This window comes from Astyanax mexicanus, chromosome 4 (genome assembly GCF_023375975.1).
Source record: "Astyanax mexicanus isolate ESR-SI-001 chromosome 4, AstMex3_surface, whole genome shotgun sequence".
In the NCBI taxonomy this organism is placed as follows: Eukaryota; Metazoa; Chordata; class Actinopteri; order Characiformes; family Acestrorhamphidae; genus Astyanax; species Astyanax mexicanus.
Window position 1 is genome coordinate 55723686 of NC_064411.1, and position 18815 is coordinate 55742500.

At 36.6% G+C, this 18815-nt stretch overlaps 6 protein-coding genes across 20 annotated transcripts in view; all 6 read right to left on the bottom strand.

Moving 5' to 3' along the window:
* Nucleotides 1–8692, bottom strand: part of LOC103032185 (zinc finger protein 239) — a 54523-nt gene extending 45831 nt beyond the window's left edge. Inside the window, exon 1 of one of the 2 annotated variants that reach the window (XM_049476688.1) lies at nt 8620–8692. The gene's annotated coding sequence lies outside the window, so the exon portion shown is untranslated. Of the gene's footprint in view, nt 1–5261; nt 5389–8619 lie in introns of those variants that run through there. The other variant, XM_049476686.1, reaches the window with a different exon arrangement.
* LOC125801072 (zinc finger protein ZFP2-like) overlaps nt 1–18815 on the bottom strand; it is a 98926-nt gene that overhangs the window by 14584 nt on the left and 65527 nt on the right. The window contains exon 1 of one of the 4 annotated variants that reach the window (XM_049476657.1): nt 8620–8666. The exons of 2 other annotated variants lie outside the window; for them this stretch is intronic. The gene's annotated coding sequence lies outside the window, so the exon portion shown is untranslated. Of the gene's footprint in view, nt 1–5261; nt 5350–8619; nt 8667–18815 lie in introns of those variants that run through there. One more of the 4 variants, XM_049476656.1, reaches the window with a different exon arrangement.
* Nucleotides 1–18815, bottom strand: part of LOC125801073 (zinc finger protein 3-like) — a 93994-nt gene that overhangs the window by 9650 nt on the left and 65529 nt on the right. The window contains exons 1-2 of one of the 7 annotated variants that reach the window (XM_049476662.1): nt 8620–8695; nt 5685–7403 (exon numbers count right to left, since the gene is read on the bottom strand). The exons of 2 other annotated variants lie outside the window; for them this stretch is intronic. In XM_049476662.1, the coding sequence (XP_049332619.1) occupies nt 5903–6994 (1092 nt within the window). In that variant the 5' untranslated portion in view covers nt 6995–7403; nt 8620–8695 and the 3' untranslated portion in view covers nt 5685–5902. Of the gene's footprint in view, nt 1–5261; nt 5352–5425; nt 5484–5684; nt 7404–8619; nt 8696–18815 lie in introns of those variants that run through there. 4 more of the 7 variants (XM_049476667.1, XM_049476669.1, XM_049476665.1 and 1 more) reach the window with 4 other exon arrangements.
* The window catches only part of LOC125801076 (zinc finger protein 239-like), an 82111-nt gene continuing 65528 nt past the window's right edge, over nt 2233–18815 (bottom strand). For 2 of the 4 annotated variants that reach the window (XM_049476676.1, XM_049476680.1), the window contains exon 2: nt 2233–4095. In XM_049476676.1, the coding sequence (XP_049332633.1) occupies nt 3083–3997 (915 nt within the window). In that variant the 5' untranslated portion in view covers nt 3998–4095 and the 3' untranslated portion in view covers nt 2233–3082. Of the gene's footprint in view, nt 4096–5261; nt 5351–8619; nt 8667–18815 lie in introns of those variants that run through there. The other 2 variants (XM_049476679.1, XM_049476678.1) reach the window with 2 other exon arrangements.
* Nucleotides 9687–14670, bottom strand: LOC103033348 (zinc finger protein 501-like). Its single transcript, XM_049476638.1, has 2 exons — nt 14564–14670; nt 9687–12391 (listed from the first exon to the last, which is right to left on the bottom strand). Exon 2 carries the CDS (start codon nt 12203–12205, stop codon nt 10646–10648), a length of 1560 nt encoding a protein of 519 aa, XP_049332595.1. The 5' UTR covers nt 12206–12391; nt 14564–14670; the 3' UTR covers nt 9687–10645.
* Nucleotides 16248–18815, bottom strand: part of LOC125780429 (zinc finger protein 501-like) — a 5490-nt gene continuing 2922 nt past the window's right edge. For both annotated transcript variants that reach the window (XM_049476681.1, XM_049476682.1), the window contains exon 2: nt 16248–17987. In XM_049476681.1, coding sequence (XP_049332638.1) covers nt 16989–17867 — 879 coding nt within the window. In that variant the 5' untranslated portion in view covers nt 17868–17987 and the 3' untranslated portion in view covers nt 16248–16988. The remainder of the gene's footprint in view (nt 17988–18815) is intronic.

Here is an 18815-nt window from a genome sequence, read left to right on the forward strand (position 1 = left end):
TTTCTCCGCGTTTCTATAGCCTTAGTCCCTTGTTTCTTGTTTTTTTCTTGTATATATATATATATATATATATATATATATATATATATATATATATATATATATTCCCTGTTTATTTTCTCATTATCTCTAGTTGGTTTAGTTTATGTTCTTTAGTTTCACTCGTTTGTTTTGTTTTTTGGTTGTATGCTTATCTATTTTCAGTTATTTAGTTTATTCCTCAGTTCCTTGTATATATCTCACTGTTTTATGTTTACGTGTTTATTTGTTTCTTGTCTCTTTGTTTATTTTTGTTATTTATTTATTAAATTATTCGCTTCGCTCTTACCTGCACTTGCGTCCGTCTCCTCGTCTCCCTGCCTGGGTCACCCCTCCGTGACAGCTATTTGGGCTAATTGGCACCTGATTATTAGTGTAAAAACAAGTTTCTGAGAAAAAAAGATGTCCACAAATGAGGACTTTAGTTTTATATTTCGATAGAGTAATGATGTGTAAAACATTTATTTGTGCCTGAACAAAGCAGCCCCTTTGAGCAATATGGCTCATTCAAACACATAACTAAGTAAAAAAATGTATTTACTGTTCATTTAAATTTCTGTCACTACTAGGTGACACTATAATGGCCTCAAAAGGGGACACCAGGCTCTTGTAGAACAAAATTTAGTTTTGTGGTCTAAACAACACAAACTGTGATGTCCACACATATGGACACCAGGTCCTAGGAGGTTAACATGGAAAAGTACATACTTTTAGAATTAAAATTAATACATAGTTAAATAAATACTAAATGTACTATTTTAAAACAACTTATGGCAACTTAAGTATATTTCAATTGTAATCAAGCTGTATTTAAATACAACATAAAAGCATTCGGTTGTGCTTTTGAGTGCTTTTTTCGTTGTTCTGCGAACTTAAGTAGGTTTAAGTCTGTGGTTTTTAAACATCACTTAAAAAAAAAACTACACTAAAGTGCACCTTAAACAGTATTTAATGTCACTACATATATTTTCCATCAACACAACATATCATTTAAAGCATATTGCTTAAAAAAATGTATTCATATGTTGGTAAAACCTAGATTTGCAAGTTAATACGACAACCATTTATATCAAGATTTGGAAAAGACTTAGCTAGGAAGAATTAAAAATTTACTCCAAACAAAAGTCTGGATATCTGGAGGTGTAAAACGATGTCTGTGCTAGTAACATTTGATATTATTTTGTGTTGAGTAGATAAACTACTACATTTCTCACTGTTCATGCTAAATGAGAATAATTAAACATTTATAATCTCTGATTTTGCTCAAATGCCCCCATAGAATCCCATTCACTGGGTATTCTACTCTACTAGAGATTCTCTGCACGCGCCACTAGGGGGTGGACATCACACGTGTAAACGTTAGCTCTGCATCTTTTTTGTTATTTCAGCCATTTCTCATTTTCTGCAAATAAATGCTCTAAATGACCACATTTATATATATATATATATATATATATATATATATATATATATATATATATATATATATATATATACATACAGGTGTTGGACAATGAAACTGAAACACCTGTCATCATTTTAGTGTGGGATTTTAGGTTTCATGGCTAAATTAGAGCATCCTGGTGTTCAATCCTTATTAATTGCACATTGCAGCAGTAAGAGCAGAGTGTGAAGGTTCAATTAGCAGGGTAAGAGCACAGTTCTGCTCTAAATATTGCAATGCACACAACATTATGGGGGACATACCAGAGTTCAAAAGAGGACAAATTGTTCACGTGCACGTCTTGCTGGAACATCTGTGACCAAGACAGCAACTCTTTGTGATGCATCAAGAGCCACGGTATCCAGGGTAATGTCAGCATACCACCAAGAAGGACCCACCACATCCAACAGGATTAACTGTGGATGCTGTAAGAGGAAGCTGTCTGAAAGGGATGTTCGGGTGCTAACCCGGATTGTATCCAAAAAACATAAAACCACGGCTGATCAAATCACGCAGAATTCAATGTGCACCTCAACTCTCCTGTTTCCACCAGAACTGTCCGTCACCACAATCAATTATTGTGCTCTAAAACCAGGTGTTTGTTTCATTGTCCAACCCCTGTATATACATATATTTAAAATGTAAGATATGGAAAAAATTTAAAGATACAAACAAAAGAAAACACAAGTTGTACACAAAGAGTACATTTTATTTTGTGCGAAGTCAACACATTTACATTTTACAACACAAGCACAGTTAGAGGTTCAGAGCACACTTAGGTGTCCCGCTATGCTTGTTGTGTGTCTATGGCGTAGGCTCGGTGTCCCCTGTGCTTTAGCCTAATGTGCACCTACCCATTAAAGTAACCACGTTGTGATTGGTCTACTGAGCTTCCTGCTCCCTCCTTTTATTACCACCTTTGTGGTTAAACTACAGAGCGTTGCATACACAGACACACAAATGCAGAAGTATACACACACTGTAAGGATACACCGTAGACCAGGGGTGTCCAAACTATGGCCCGCGGGCCATTTGCGACCCATTCCCTTTTTTGGAGCGGCCCGTGAGGTATTTTAGACATATAATGAAAGTTGGCCCGCTGTTAAGCAGATTTTTATAACGTGAGATTCAAAGTTTGAACACTAGGTGTCAGAAAAGGGCCTAAAAGCGGAGAGGGTGCGCATTTTTAGCACAGAAAAACGGGCCAAAGAGTCTAAAAGCGGAGAGGGTGCGCATTTCTAGCACAGAAAAACGGGCCAAAGAGTCTAAAAGCGGAGAGAGTGTGCATTTCTAGCGCAGAAAAACGGGCCAAAGAGTCTAAAAGTTGCTGTAATTAAGGAGTTTAAAATTAAGAGACATCATGAAATTAAACATCAATTTGAAAAATCTTAGTTTACACAACACTGTAAAAGATAGTAAGTCAAGTAAAATGGTGTGTAAATGAAAGTAATCAGGAAAATGTATTATTTAAAGTGGTATATTTCATTATTTGTTTTATTACAGAGTCTGTGGCCCGTGACTTCAAATATATTTCTCCTTCTGGCCCCCAACAAAAAAAGTTTGGACACCCCTGCCATAGACTAGAAGTAGAAGTATAATTCAGGATCCTTTAGGATCTGCATTGGGAATTGGGGTGGTCGAATTATCTTCTTGACAGCTCTTTACACATTTGTGACTTTTTAATGTCTTTGAGTACATGAAGCTTTTCCCACAGTCGGAACAGTGAAACGGTTTCTCTCCGGTGTGAATGCGCTGGTGTGTTTTTAGGTTACTCAGTTCATTAAAAGTCTTTCCACACTCTGAGCAGCAATACGGTTTCTCTCCGGTGTGAATGCGCTGGTGTGTTCTGAAATTACTCAGTTCATTAAAACTCTTTCCACAGTCTGAGCATTGATACGGTTTCTCTCCTGTGTGATTGCGCTGGTGTATTTTGAGAGAATTCAGTTCATTAAAATTCTTTCCGCACTCTGAGCAATAATACGGCTTCTCTCCAGTGTGAATGCGCTGATGTGTTTTAAGATGATTCAGTTGACTGAAACTCTTGCCGCAGTCTGAACAGACATACGGTTTCTCTCCTGTGTGAATGCGTTGGTGTGTTTTGAGATTACTCACTTCGCTAAAAGTCCTTCCACAGGCTGAGCACTGATACGGTTTCTCTCCTGTGTGAACGCGCTGGTGTTTTTTGAGGTTACTTAGTTCATTAAAATTCTTCCCACAGTCCGAGCAGTGGTGCAGTTTTTCTCCTGCGTGCATGCGCTGGTGTTTTTTTAGATTACTACTTCGATTAAAACTCTTCCCACACTCTGAGCAGTGATACGGTTTCTCTCCGGTGTGAATGCGCTGGTGTGTTTTAAGATGACTTGATTGATTAAAATTCTTTTCACACTCTGAGCACTGATACAGTTTTTCTCCAGTGTGAATGCGCTGGTGTGTTTTCAGGTGACTCTCTTTAGCAAAACTTTTTTCACAGTCTGAACAGTGGTGGGTTTTCTCCATGTCGGGACTTGGTTTCATCTGTCTTCTGGATACCTTGTGTTTAACATCAGCTTAACATTCGTCAAGAACGTCGACACTAGGAGCAGCAGAAGACTTGAACCAAGAAAGCATTCATTCTGGAATAGAAAGAAAAAAATTAATGTGAAATGAAAAAAAAAAAAAATCAGGTTATTTAACTCCTTAATTTTTTTTTATGTCAGTTTCGCTCTAGGGCAACATAATCAACAATAATTTAAAATGTTGTACTTGTATTGCTCGCTCCTAAAACACACAACAGACAAACTTACTACATATAAGCTAATTTATTTATTTATTTTTAAACATATTCTCAAGGTTTAAATCCCACATTAAGTGCTTCTGCTGTCTCTGGAGCCATAGAGAAATGAAGAGACTAAATTTACCTTAAGTTTTTTTTAGTTTCTCATTCCCTGTCCATATAATTACTGCAAAGAAGCCTCAAAATAGTGGAGATTAATTACATTTTATTCAAAAGATGGTAAAATTTAATTTATTCAACTTTTAAAATAATAAACACAACACTGTCCAAACGACAATATATCTAAAGCTGGTGGTGATTTAATTGCCAATATACAGCTCTGAAAAGAATCAAGAGACCACTTCAGTTTCCGAATCAGTTTCTCTGATTTTGCTATTTATAGGTTTATGTTTAAGTAAAATGAACATTGTTTATCTATAAACTCTATAATCTATAAACTACGAATAACATTTCTCACAAAATAGAAAATCGTCTCAAATAATAATAATATTTGGTGGAATAACCCTGATGGTTTTTAATCACAGTTTTTTCATGCATCGTGGCATCATGTTCTCCTCCACCAGTCTTACACACTGCTTTTGGATAACTTTATGCTGCTTTACTCCTGGTGCTAAAATTCAAGCAGTTCAGTTTGGTGGTTTGATGGTTTGTGATCATCCATCTTCCTCTTGATTACATTCCAGAGGTTTTCAATTTGGTAAAATCAAAGAAATCCCCCCCCAGAGCTGTATGTTAGTATGCATTTAATAGTATCTCCCGTTAGTGAATCGCAGTTTATGTAAATCTATCTAAACTCATTAGATTCCTAAACCCAACATATGGATGCATGTGGGTCACAGCCAGACTGTTGATCAAAACTAAACTAGGAAAAGATCATCAACCGGATTCTGGATGAAGCTGCTTCTGTGTTGTTTAAATGCTGCAGATTTTGATGTTGATGTGTTTCTGTGAGTTTATAAGGAGTAAATGTAGAAGATCGTGTTGAAGAGAGGAACTTCTCCATACCTTCTATAGATCAGCTGATCCTGTTCCTCCAGAGATGTGGAACCAAACCCCCCAAAAACACTCCAGCTGTAGAACCAGAGAATCTCCACTACTGTACAGCTTCTTCTCCTTCTTCTTTACAGGTTATGGAGGCTGCAGAACAACTACAAGATCATTACTGACACCTACTGATCTGGAGTATGAAGCATGTGTTTTATATATATATATATATATATATATATATATATATATATATATATATATATATATAGTATAATATATACTGTAATATGATTATTTACATCTGTTTTTGGCAGTTTATAGCTTTTAAATGAACAATTGTTCATGTAATGTAAATGTACCATCAATCTACATAACTGAGAAATTACCTTTTACTTTGACAAGAACACAAGAACAGTTACTCAATAAAACAAGTACACAAGCCAAATTTCTACTTTGTTTAATAAGCATTTAGATTCACATTAATCCTTTCTATGCAGTTCTTGTTAAGCAGAAATGCATCCAAATAGCTGTCCATGCAAGTTCAAAATTAATGTGTAAACAGTTCATTCTTGATGATAAAACCAACAATTAACATTATCTAAACATAAAACAATCAATAATAAGTTTATTTTCAGGGTGGAGATCCTTCAGTTGCCCCGTCACTCTAATGTGAGATCCAGGTTGGGACCTGGGTTGGCTGAACAAGTGTTATTGGCTTCTTCTCTTTCTGTTTTAATGCAATTGTGTCTCTTAAACATATTTGAGTACATGAAGCTCGTCCTACAATGCAAGCAGTGATACGGTTTCTCTCCTGTGTGAATGCGCTGGTGTTGTTTAAGATTACTCTGTGTAGTAAAACAATGGTTACATTCTAAGCAGCAATACGGTTTCTCTCCAGTGTGAATGCGCTGGTGCTGTTTGAGAATGTTCTGTTGAATAAAACTCTTCCCACAGTCTGAGCATTGAAACGGTTTCTCTCCTGTGTGAATGCGCTGGTGTTCTTTCAGATTAGTCTCTGTAGTAAAGCTCTTTCCACAGTCTGAGCAGTGATATGGTTTTATTCCAGTGTGAACGTGCTGGTGTGTGATGAGACTACTCAGCCGAATATAATTCTTCCCACACTCTGAGCAGTAATACGGTTTGTCGCCAGTGTGAATGCGCTGGTGCTTTCTGAGATTGCTCAGTTGGTTGAAATTCATCCCACAGTCTGAGCAGTGATACGGTTTTACTCCAGTGTGAATGCGCTGGTGTGTGATGAGATAACTCAGTTGGATAAAACTCTTCCCACAGTCTGAGCAGCGATACGGTTTCTCTCCTGTGTGAATGCATTGGTGTTTTTTGAGATTACTCAGCTGATTAAAACCCTTTCCGCAGTTTGAGCAGTGATACGGTTTCTCTCCCGTGTGAATGCGCTGGTGTCTTCTGAGAGAGCTCTGTTTAGTAAAACTCTTCCCACAGTCCGAGCAGTAATACGGCTTTTCTCCTGTGTGAATGCGCTGGTGATCTCTAAAACTATTCTGTGCCGTAAACGTCCTCCCACAGTCTGAGCAACAATACGGTTTCTCTCCTGTGTGAATGCGCTGGTGTTTTTCGAGATTGTTCAGTTGATTAAAACTTTTTCCACAGACTGAACAGAGATATGGTTTCTCTCCTGTGTGAATGCGCTGGTGCCTTCTGAGACCACCTTCTGTACTAAAATTTTTCCCACACTCTAAACAGTGGTGAGATTTCTCCATGTCTGGATTTGACATTATTTGTCTGAGAGATGTAACAAACACCTTCTTTAGAAGCAATTGGGTGCTGCTTCTCACTGGTGTGTTAAGAGTGTGTGGAATTTAATTGTAAGCGTCCTTGAGTGGAAGAAAGGCAATATATAAATGTAATTTTAAGTAAGTAAGCTTCTGCAAATACTGGAAAATTTTCTGGATGTCTTGCGCTTTGTAAAAAGTCTCCTAAATGGTTGGTTGTGGAGAAAAACGTCATCCAGGTACGAAATTAATTCTCTGCAGGCACGTAACAGTATTAGACGTTATCCTGGCATAAAATATTTGTAATCTGATGTCATTACCAACATTCAACCTTAAATTAACGTCTATTGACATTGGTGGCCAGCTGGGTTAGTAGGAGCAGGAGAAGACTTGGGCCAAGGCGGCATTCTTCCTAGAAGAGACAAAGATAAAAGATAAAACATATGTAAAATGCAACAAAAGCAGGACACAGATTGTCTTTACCAGAAAGCAGTGTACTCATGATGGTCTTTTTATCCAAATCTAAAACACACAATGTCCTAAGGTATTTCCAGTTGCCCTACCTCCAGATTATCAAACAGTCAAAATAGTTTTTAGTTGTCTGAACATCAGATATTCTTCAATATTTTTGGAATATTGTTTTTTGTAAGTCAGAGGGTCATAATAAAAACAAATGGTACAGTAATATACCTTGTTCCTTACACTCTAAAAAACAGAGGTATGATATGAGTACTTATTTGTACTCAAAGGTACACTCTTTGTAATTGTACCCTCAAAGGTGCAATATTGGTCTTTACAGGGTCAGATTTGTTCCCTCTGAAGTACAAAGTCTTTTCTAACAGCAATAAGTACAGATTTGTACCATTTAACCAGACAAAGGGTACATTCAGTATTCTGTATCACTGTACTAATAAACAATATATATTTTAATTACACTTTTGTTATTTGAAAGCCAGATAATTTTGGATCATCAAGTTTTTGACACATATTTAGTTGATGATAATGTTTATAATCTTTATTATCTTTACTGGCACAAAAACCAACAATATAAGGTACAGCCCCAGCGACAAGCTTTGTACCCTTTTAAGTACAAATCTGTACTTACTTTTCTTAGTGTGTCGTCTGTTTACAGTCTAATAGTTATATTTTCATAATGTGGTGTCAAATTCAGCAGACAAATACGAAGAACAGGACATATTTTCTTGCTCGGCCCAATCCCGCTCTCTACTGGCGCTTCACTGGTATTTCGACTGTTTAGGGTGGATCGGAAAATCTGAATAAGACCCTGGCGAATACAAAGCTAAATTCATTTCAGCCTCGTCAGCATATGTATGTATTTTTTCCTAGAAGAACCACCACCTTACCTATTAAAAGACCAGTGAAAATCCTCTAAAAACAGCTATAGGCTAAACATGGTCTATAGTTGGTATTTTTTCAGTAGAGTGTGAATATCTATACACCAATCTATAACAATGATCTAGGCTATACACCAATCTATAACAAAGGTTGCACAATCACAAATGTTATTAACAATGTAACAATTTACTGGATACTAACACAAACTCGTTACTCGTGTTTCTATAGGAGTAAATGTGAAAAGCGTGTTGAAAACTGGAACTTCTCCATACCTTCTATAGATCAGCTGATCCTGTTCCTCCAGAGATGTGGAACCAAAACCCCCCAAAAACACTCCAGCTGTAGAACCTCCGAAGCTCCACTGTCACTACCCAATCTGTGCCCCCTACCCGAGTTGTGCCGCGTATGCGCGCATGCGCACTGCAAACTGAGCAGGGGCACAGATTGGGTAGCCGCGGCTGTTGCGCATCGGTTGTGCGCATGCGTCAACAGTTTCCTTTTCATTTTCTGTACTTTTGCTATTTATAGGTTTATGTTTGAGTAAAATAAACATTGTTGTTGTATTCTATAAAGTACAGACAACATTTCTCCCAAAGTCCAAATAAAAATATTTTAGTCATTTAGAGCATTTATTTGCAGAAAATAAGAAATGGCTGAAGCGAAAAAAAAGACGCAGAGCTTTCATCTTCAAAGAAAACAAGTTCATATTCATAAAGATTTAAGAGTTCAGAAATCAATATTTGGTGGAATAACCCTGTTTTCTAATCACAGTTTTATGCATCTTGGCATGTTCTCCTCCACTGGTCTTACACACTGCTTTTGGATAACTTTTTGCCACTCCTGGTGGTGCCACTCTTCCCTTTATTATATTCCAGAGTTTTTTTTATTTTGTAAAACCAAAGAAACTCATCATTTTAAGTGGTCTCTTATTTTTTTCCAGAGCTGTGTAACACACCAGCAACACTCTGCCCATGTTATTATGGTCCTGTGGTTTTTTGCATACAATTAAATCTAACACACTTAAATAGACACTATATAAAGTCAAATACACGGCATTTGGGCAATTCCACCAAATGGGCGCCATTTGCTTGTTGCAAATTTATAAAAAAAATATTTTCAACTCTGAATCTAATAACACATTCATTTTTTTACAAGTAAAATGAAAAGGTTTTTTTTTTAATGGTGCCTTTACTACATCTCCTGCATGGAGCTTCACTGACAAACTGCAACATAATGCTCATGCTGGGTTAAAAATCCAACTTGAAACTATATGAAAACTCCCAGTGTAAATAAATGACTTGAATGACTTTCAAAAAGAGGAGAATGAAGAGATGACCAGTGAAAAGATGAAGAGACAGTTTACTGTACATTGCAGATAGATACAAGGAAAACATTCCAATTAAAAATAGTATATAAATAGAAATATAGAAAAAAAGAGTACATTTATATGAACAGGTCAACATCAACAACAATTACAGATATCTTTATTCATAATTTAGGATATTTCAAGTCTAATATCTCCATACCTTCTACACGTATTAGATTATGTTGTTCTATGGAGCATTCTTCTTCTTCTTTTATGGTTCTAAAAAGGCAGCACTTAAATTATTGGTGATTTACTGCCACTCAGGAGGAGAGAGGGAAAAAATACATTCTCTCAAACAATCCTGAGAGTTTTAGAAACCTTAATCGTTTTATAATTTGCTAATTTGCTCAATGATACTCTCAATTGTCCCAAAAAGTCCCTGCTGCCGTTGAAAATCCAAATACCTCCAAACACATGTACAACCCAGAGAAAGAGAGAGAGAGAACCAACAGCACAGTGACAGATTAATTAAGAGCACCTTTTAGTACCATAATTAGTTATGTAAATTACATATGAATCAAAAATATCATTATGATAATGCTTTCACGATATCACAATCACAGATGTTCATACTTTCATGATCTTTATATTGACGACTACACAGAAAATCAACGGAACAGAATCTTTCAGAATGTGGCTACATCGGCAGCATCTTATAATGGATCCATGCTGCAAAGCAAATCACAACTAGATTTTTTTTTTAGCTACATTGCCCCATCCCACAGTTTTCATGACATTAAAACCTTTCCAACTGCTTCCATCCTAGGGACAGTTTTCAAGAATTACAAGCTCAGATAGCTTGATATTCCATAGTTCAAACATGCTCTTGTTTAAACAACTAAAGTGTCCTAAGAACATCAACTCCAACCAGTCTCCAAGGCACTGGATCACAGCTAAAAGGAAGATTATTGTGTTTGTCTTCAGCTGCCACTTTACTCTACTTTAATATCTGTATTGATGCCTGGGATAGTTGAAGGAGTGTTATCTAATGTATCTGAATGCCTGGAGCTAGTAGCACACTCTGAATCGTGTTGCTCTTCCTTTTTTATGTGAGTGAGCTGGTGTGCGATGAGAGAAGCCAGTCGAATAAAACTGTTCCCACATTCTGAGCAGTGATAGGGTTTTTCTCCGGTGTGAACGCGCTCGTGTTGTCGTAGATTTCCCGGGTTATTAAAATTTTTCCCACAGTCTGCGCACTGATATGGTTTTTCTCCTGTGTGAATGCGCTGGTGCATGATGAGACGAGCACGTGTAATAAAACTCTTCCCACAGTCTGAGCAGTGATACGGTTTTTCTCCTGTATGAACGCGCAGGTGCATTTTGAGGCGAGCACCTGTGGTAAAACTCTTCCCACACTCCGAACACTGATATGGTTTCTCTCCTGTGTGAATGTGCTGATGCGTTTTAAGGTTACTCTGTCGAGTAAAACTCATTCCACAGTCTGGGCATTGAAACGGTTTCTCTCCAGTGTGAACGCGCTGGTGTTGTCTTAGATTTCCTAGATCATTGAATCTCTTCCCACAGTCTGGGCAGTGATATGGTTTTTCTCCTGTGTGAATGCGCTGGTGTATGTTGAGAAGAGTACGTCTAATAAAACTCTTTCCACACTCTGAGCAGATATATGGTTTCTCTCCTTTGTGAACGCGCTGGTGTGTGTTGAGAAGAGCTTGTGTAATAAAACTCTTTCCACAGTCTGGGCATTGATACGGTTTCTCTCCAGTGTGAATGAGCTGGTGGTGTTTGAGATAACTCAGCCGAGCAAAAGTCTTCTCACACTCTGAACAGTAATACGGTTTTTCTCCAGTGTGAATGCGCTGGTGTATTTTGAGACGATCACGCGTAATAAAACTCTTCCCGCAGTCTGAGCAGTGAAACGGTTTTTCTCCATGGTGACTGCGCTGGTGTATGTTGAGAAGACTTTGTGTTGTAAAACTCTTCCCACAATCTGTGCAGTGATACGGTTTTTCTCCTGTGTGAATGCGCAAGTGGTGTTTGAAATTAGTCTGATAGTTAAAACCCTTCCCACAGTACGGGCAGTGAAACAGTTTTTCTCCTGTGTGAATGCGCTGGTGTGTGATGAGATTACGCTTTGTAGAATAGCTTTTCCCACAGTATAAGCAATGATGGGTTTTCTCTACAGTGTGATTGCTCTGCTGTGTCATGAGATTACACTGTGTAGTGAAGCTCTCCCCACAATCTGAGTATTGATTTGTTTCATCTCCAGTATGAACGCGCTGATGTGTAATGAGACCAAACTTCCTAGTAAAAGTCTTCTCACAGTCTGAGCAGTGATACAGTTTCTCTCCAGTGTGAACGCGCTGGTGTCTTTTGAGATTACTCAGTCGAGCAAAACTCTTCCCACAGCCCGAACAGTCGTAATTCTTTTCTCCTGTGTGAATAAGCTGGTGTGTCTTGAGATTATGCTGTGTAGTAAAACTCTTTCCACACTCTAAACAGTGGTGAGTTTTCTCTCCGACTGGATTCGGCTCCATTGTTAGATATATCCAATAACGTTTGCAGGTACTTGAGTTTTTGCCAGTTAGAGCAGTTAAACTGCAAAATCAGTTTGAGCAGTATAACACTGATCTTTGTGGAATCTCTTGGTTGTTTGTGGAGACAAACTTCGGCAAAGTAGGAAAGCAGAGTAAGAGAGAAGAAGACTTGGAGTATCTTAATATCTGTAAAAGACAAAAGAAAAGCCATTTATGCTATATGTCAGAAACTAATGAGATACAATTACTGCACACACACAGCTGTATTCTGGAGAAAGCTGGCACTGATAAAAGCTTGGGAGTGGCTATGGATATTTGCACCGCTTAAGATGGTTACAAAACTCATGTGACATTTAAAAAAGCATGTTTAAAAGCAAGTCCACCATTCCTTTGATTTTCCCTCAATAACCCCTTTATTTTAAAGAAATGGTTGATTGCATGTTCAAATAATTGATATTTATGACAAAAAAAGTTACTCCTGTTAATGGCACCCATTCCTGTTTATGGGACTCGTACTCTTTGAGTAACAGTAATGGGTTTTTACCATAGAATTAGCAAAAACATGAAAAATAGCTAAATGGCAGCTATGCTAATAGCATAAGGACACTGAGCACATTCTATTGATATTCCCCCAAAATTATATTTTTAAAAATAAACAAGTAAGATCTAGGAATTAATTCAGGTAATAGGACAGAGTGTTGAAATTGACCTCCATAGTCAGAGTTACAATAAGATAAAATATACAAAAAATCAAATGAGGGAACATAATTGTGGTCTTCCCATGGTCTTTAGAAGAACCAGCTGATGTTACTTTCAGTTGTAGATGTGACTTGTAATATGTTCCAGATGTTTCAGATGATCAGGGTAATGTGTTACGGTAACAGGAATGAGTGAAACCCAGGGACACAACTAAAATGTGTATTAAAACTTAAATATTATGGATTTATTATGAAAAAAATATCTTTAAAGCATTGATGGAATTTGGTGTCAGTCAACAATGCAAAACAAATTACATCTCTGAAGAATTTTAATCACTGTTTTTCATGGTTAAGTTTATAGTTAGAGAGAAGGGGGACAGGTAACAAATGCTATTTTTTCAGTGCTCTAAGTAGTTTATTAATGTTTTTAACTACATTATCTTACTTTCTCAAATTAGGTCAATGTACAAGACAATATGCTTAATGAAAAATTTACTTTAAAGTTATTTTGTGGGCACATTTATTCATGTGGAATGGCACATGGTGGGCTGAGGTGGCCATGAGTTGCAAAAGTTTGTGACCCCCCCAGCTGGCACACAACTGACCTTTAATGTTAAATGGTTGTGCAAAGGTTACAATTTTAACTTTGCATCAACATAATGTCCTCAACCTTCTGCCCTTTGAATTATCATATTACATGTTCTCAGCATACAATTTTAGAAACGGTTGGATAGAAGGATGAAAAAGAGGTTTTAATTTCATTTGCAGGAACTGCTTTTTAATTTGGCACAAATATTTCACCAGTACTTGGAGGAATGTTCATGTTCTATTAGTTTTACTGTTTTACTGTTTTTGAGATCAGATGTTAAGTAATCAGGTTGGTAGTGGTGGATAACTTTCTTTATACTCTTTTCTATACTTTTCTATAGTGATGTAAGTTTATTGTTAAAACTCTATTAACAATAGGGTGTTCTGGTTTAGTGAGCTGTGGTTTATTAAAAGTTGAACGCACAACGTTAAAACAACGTTGCCATATCAAGGTTGATTCATTTTTTTTATTTTTTAAATCAACACCAACTCCAACGTTGATTCAACGTGGAAATGCCAGCTGGCCCTGATCTAATGTTAATGCTTGCTATACGAATAACTTCTTATCCACGAATTTGAAGGGATTTTCATTGAAAAAGAGACTGAAGCCTGTTAAGATTCCTATCGTTTCACAACCGATACCTCAGCTTTTATTCAAGAGATGTAGGAGAACGAAAATCCGTAGAAATTAGTGAAAAGACGCAGTGAACTCTGTGGTAAACTCTGTAGCTCCGCAATGTTTACACTGCTAAACTCCGCTATGCTAAGCTAACCGTCTAAAAGAGATTCTAACAGACCAAAAAGAGCCTCTGGTAAACACTCACAGCCCGAAATACGAGGGAACATTGGTTTAAAAGCTGTAATATTGGTGAAAAATGGAAATTAATACGAATATATAGATTTTTCCTGATGATTTTGGTACTAGTTCATTAGCAGGGCAGCTAAACAACACCAAGCTAATCTTCTAAAAGGGTCTGTAGCCAACCAAGCTAAGCTTTCCCCTCAGAACTGAGCACCTAATGCCTAAAATCAGATTATAATTTAGGATATATCGAGTCTAATATCTCCATACCTTCTACAGTTCATTCTGCTGGTTATGTTAATCCAGGGAGCAGCAGTCTTCATCTTATTCTTCTTTCAGGGTTCTGGCAGCCAGTTCTCTAATTATTGGTGAATTACTGCCACTTACTGGATAAGAACATCAAGTACCAGACTCAAGAGAAGAGAAGAAAATTGTATATATATATACTATATTCTCTCAAACAATCCTGAGAGTTTTAGAAACCTTAATTAATATGTTATGTACTGAATGGTACTCCCAATTGTCAAAGTCTCTGCTGCCCTAGAAACTCCAAATACCTCTGCACTTATCAGACTTTTAACAGACTAAAGTCTGATGCCCTCTCACATCTAAAGACAAAATTTTTAGTCACAGAATAAAGATTTTGTAAAGACTGGGTATCATTATTTGCAAGACTGCAACTAAATTATTTCTGAGAATATTTTTCCATCATGATTCTGGTTGACACACTATACATATTACATATTAAGTTACATTTAAAAATGTATATCTCAATTATGTGATTTATCGGAGACTCTTGTCCCTATTTTTGTCCCTATTAACAGTTTTTTTTATGGCACACTGTTAGCTAATACTAAAAAAAAATAGAATACATTTTGCGCTCAAATCTGCCAATAAGCTTCTTTTTCATCCAATTTTTTTTTTTTGCTACAACCTTGAATAACCTTATATAAGAATCACAGTTTCACTGCTATACATTTGCCTTGGTTTTAGAGAAATTTATAGCGTTAAAAAACATAATTCTTGCAGATTGTGTATTTGTTAAACTTGTTTGTATCAAAAACAACACTGCACAATAAGACAAAATAATGCAAAATAAAATAACTTTAAATATATTTAAATTTAATGTGTTTAAAATAATGTACATATTAAAGTAAGAATCATATAAAGCATATTAACAGCAAAATGCATTTTTTAAACTGTCTGTAAACAGTCATGTAAAATATTCTTGCCTTGCAGCTTCCTGTAGCTGCAACTGTTGGATGATGACATTGTTTATGTCACTATTTGCATGAGCTGAGTCTCAAAACTTACAATAATATTAAGTTATTTAAGAACTCATTTTGTTTTCAGCTCTGCCTATAAGCTTCATCCCCCCCTGTTTTTGGTACAACCTTGTAAAGCAAAGAATTTGTTTTCCTGCTATAGATTTGCCTTTGTTTTAGAGAAAATTATTGCATTAAAAAACATAATTCTTGCAGATTGTGTATTTGTTAAACTTGTTTGTATGAAAAATAATACTGCACAATAAGACATAATAAGTAATGCAAAATAAAATAATTTTGAATATAATGACTTTAAAGTGCTACCTGTGTTTAAAATACTGTACATATTAAAGTAAAAACGGTATAAGGTGTATTAACTGCAAAATGTGTTCTGTTTTAAATCAATTATAAACTGGCTTCCCGTAGCTCTCCTATTGGTTGCTGACATTGTTCATGTCACTATTTGCGTGAGCCAATTCTCACAGTTGATTTTATCTGAATGACAGGACGAGAAAAAGACTGACTAAAACTTTCAATCCTAACCACCTTATGCTGAACTGCAACTCGACTTCGGAAAGAATCTCGGGATTTTATCCCGACTCTGAAATTAGTCTGAGAGTGAAATTGCTTGAAAATCATTAGGTTTAAGGTCGGTATTACAGGCATTAAGAAGAAAACTACGCATTCAATACCATTCAACATTTTATTTATACAGTTTTCAGATACAACTTCACAATTTACAATATGCATAATGTTAATTCTATATGTGTCATGTCATACAAACAAAGCGAGTGAGAGAGAGAAAGGATTACAGATTGGGTTATAGCAAGAGAAAGAGAGAACTAACAGCACAGCGACAGCTTGAGAGCACACTTCGGTACCCTTCTCCCAAACTAATAAACACAAGATCTAAGCAATAACTGGTTTGTGTAAACTACATGTAAATAAAAATATCATTACGATAATACTTTTGCTATATTACAACCACAGATGGTCATTTTATGATTAGTATTCAAAGCTTTTTAGACCTTTACACTGATAACTACATAGGAAATCACTGGACAGAATCTATCAGAACGTGGCTAAGTCAGCAGCGTCAAATAATGGATCCATGCTGCAAAGCAAATCAAAAAGCTTCTCCCACTGTTTTTATGAAATTGACACCTTTCTAATTGCTTCCATTCTGAGGAAAGGTTACGAACAGATCATTCAGATAGCTTGATATTCCATAGTTCATACATGCTCTTTTTACCAATCTCACTTCTTCTTCTTCTTCCTCAGTTCTTTCCAAAACAGTAAAAGTGTCCTAATAAAACAGCATTCAGCAGAACATCAGTCCCCAACCAGTCTCCAAGGCCTTGTATCAGTGCACTGGAACACAGCTTAAGAGAAAAGTTTTGTTTTGTCTTCAGTCGCCCCTTCACTCTATTTTAATATCTGCATTGAGTACCTGGAATGCTGAAATGAGTGGAATCTATTGTATCTAAATGCATAGAGCTAGTCTCACACTCCGAATCTTGATGCTCTTTCTTTTTTTTGTGAGTGAGCTGGTGTGCGATGACAGAACTCAGTACAACAAAACTCTTCCCACACTCTGGGCATTCATACGGTTTCTCTCCAGTGTGAATGCGCTTGTGTTCTTTAAGAATACTCTGTCGAGCAAAAGTCTTTTCACAGTCTGAGCACTTATAAGGTTTCTCTCCAGTGTGAATGCGCTGGTGTGTGACGAAAAGAGAATATGTAGTAAAACTCTTCCCACACTCTGGGCATTGATATGGTTTTTCTCCACTGTGAATGCGCTGGTGTTCTTTGAAAATACCCTGTTGAGTAAAACTCTTCCCACACACTGAACAGTCATACGTTTTGTCTTTTGTGTGAATGCGCCGGTGAATGTTGAGAACGGCACGTGTAATAAAACTCTTCCCACATTCTGGGCATTGATATGGTTTTTCTCCAGTGTGAATGCGCTGGTGTATGTTGAGAAGACTTTGTGTAATAAAACACTTCCCACAGGTTGTGCAGTGATAGGGTTTCTCTCCTGTGTGAATGCGCTGGTGGTGTTTAAGATTAGTCTGATGACCAAAACTTTTCCCACAATCTGAGCAGTGATACGGTTTCTCTCCTGTGTGAGTGCGATGGTGTGTTTTGAGAGTACTCATTTGATTAAAACTCTTCCCACACTCCGAGCACTGATACGGTTTCTCTCCTGTGTGAATGCGCTGGTGTATAATGAGATTACGCTGTGTAGTAAAATTCTTTCCGCACTCTGAACAGTGGGGAGTTTCCTCCCCTACTGGACTTGGCTTCATTGTTAGATGTACTCAACAGCGTTTGCAGATATTGGAGATTCTTCTGAATGCCTCAGGCTTCACCTTTTGGTTGTTTGTGGAGACAAACTTCAGACAGGAGAGAAGAATTGAAGTATCTTTCTGAATAAGACAAAAGAAATGGCAGTTATGCTACATGCAGAAAACTTATGAGATACAAATTCATTTCCACACAAGCTCATGTACAGCACACTGCAGAACGCACACATAACTGTATCTTGATAAAAGTTTAGGAGTTAGTATTTGCACCCTGGTACATGTAGCTTTTGCAACACAGTGAGGCTAATTTTACCCTTTGACTAAAAAAAAACAAAATGAAAACGAATGCATGTCTACCAACAAATTTAAGGGGGCTTAAAAGAGCAAATTCAAAGGATCCAATGTGAAATGCTTAACAGAATTTTGTTAATACTGACATAAATTTGTCATTTTTTGGCTTACTTAGATGCAATTACACATTCTCCCCAAAAACAGACTGACACTTTTTTAAAGTTAGATCACTGAGGACAACCTTAGCTAAGATGAGCTAGCTCACTATAATATAAAAATATACACTATATAGACAAAAATATAGAGTTAGCTAAATACCTAGATAGAGACAGAAATTCATACCTTAATGTGGTAAGCAATATCAAGCCTGTTTTTACTGTGTGAAAACAGTAAAAGATCAATCATATGTGTAAATGAGATTTAAAGATTTAAAAATTTACATTCAGACAAATCTAGCTAATATTCAGGTGTAAGTGAGTAAAGGAGAGGGTCTAGTCACCATTTTATTTGTAAAAATTAAATCTCGTTTTAAGACTGTATCTCAATTTTAGTTGTCTTTTATTTTTACATAATCTTAATCTGGAATTTTCCCCCTACTGTGTCGAAATGTCATAATGAATAGACCAAAAGACAAGACAAAACTCTGAACAAAACCTTTTT

Coding starts and splice junctions, on each gene's coding strand:
- LOC103033348 (XM_049476638.1), bottom strand. CDS start 12,205: ATGGAGCCGAATCCAGTCGGAGAGAAAACTCACCACTGTTTAGAGTGT.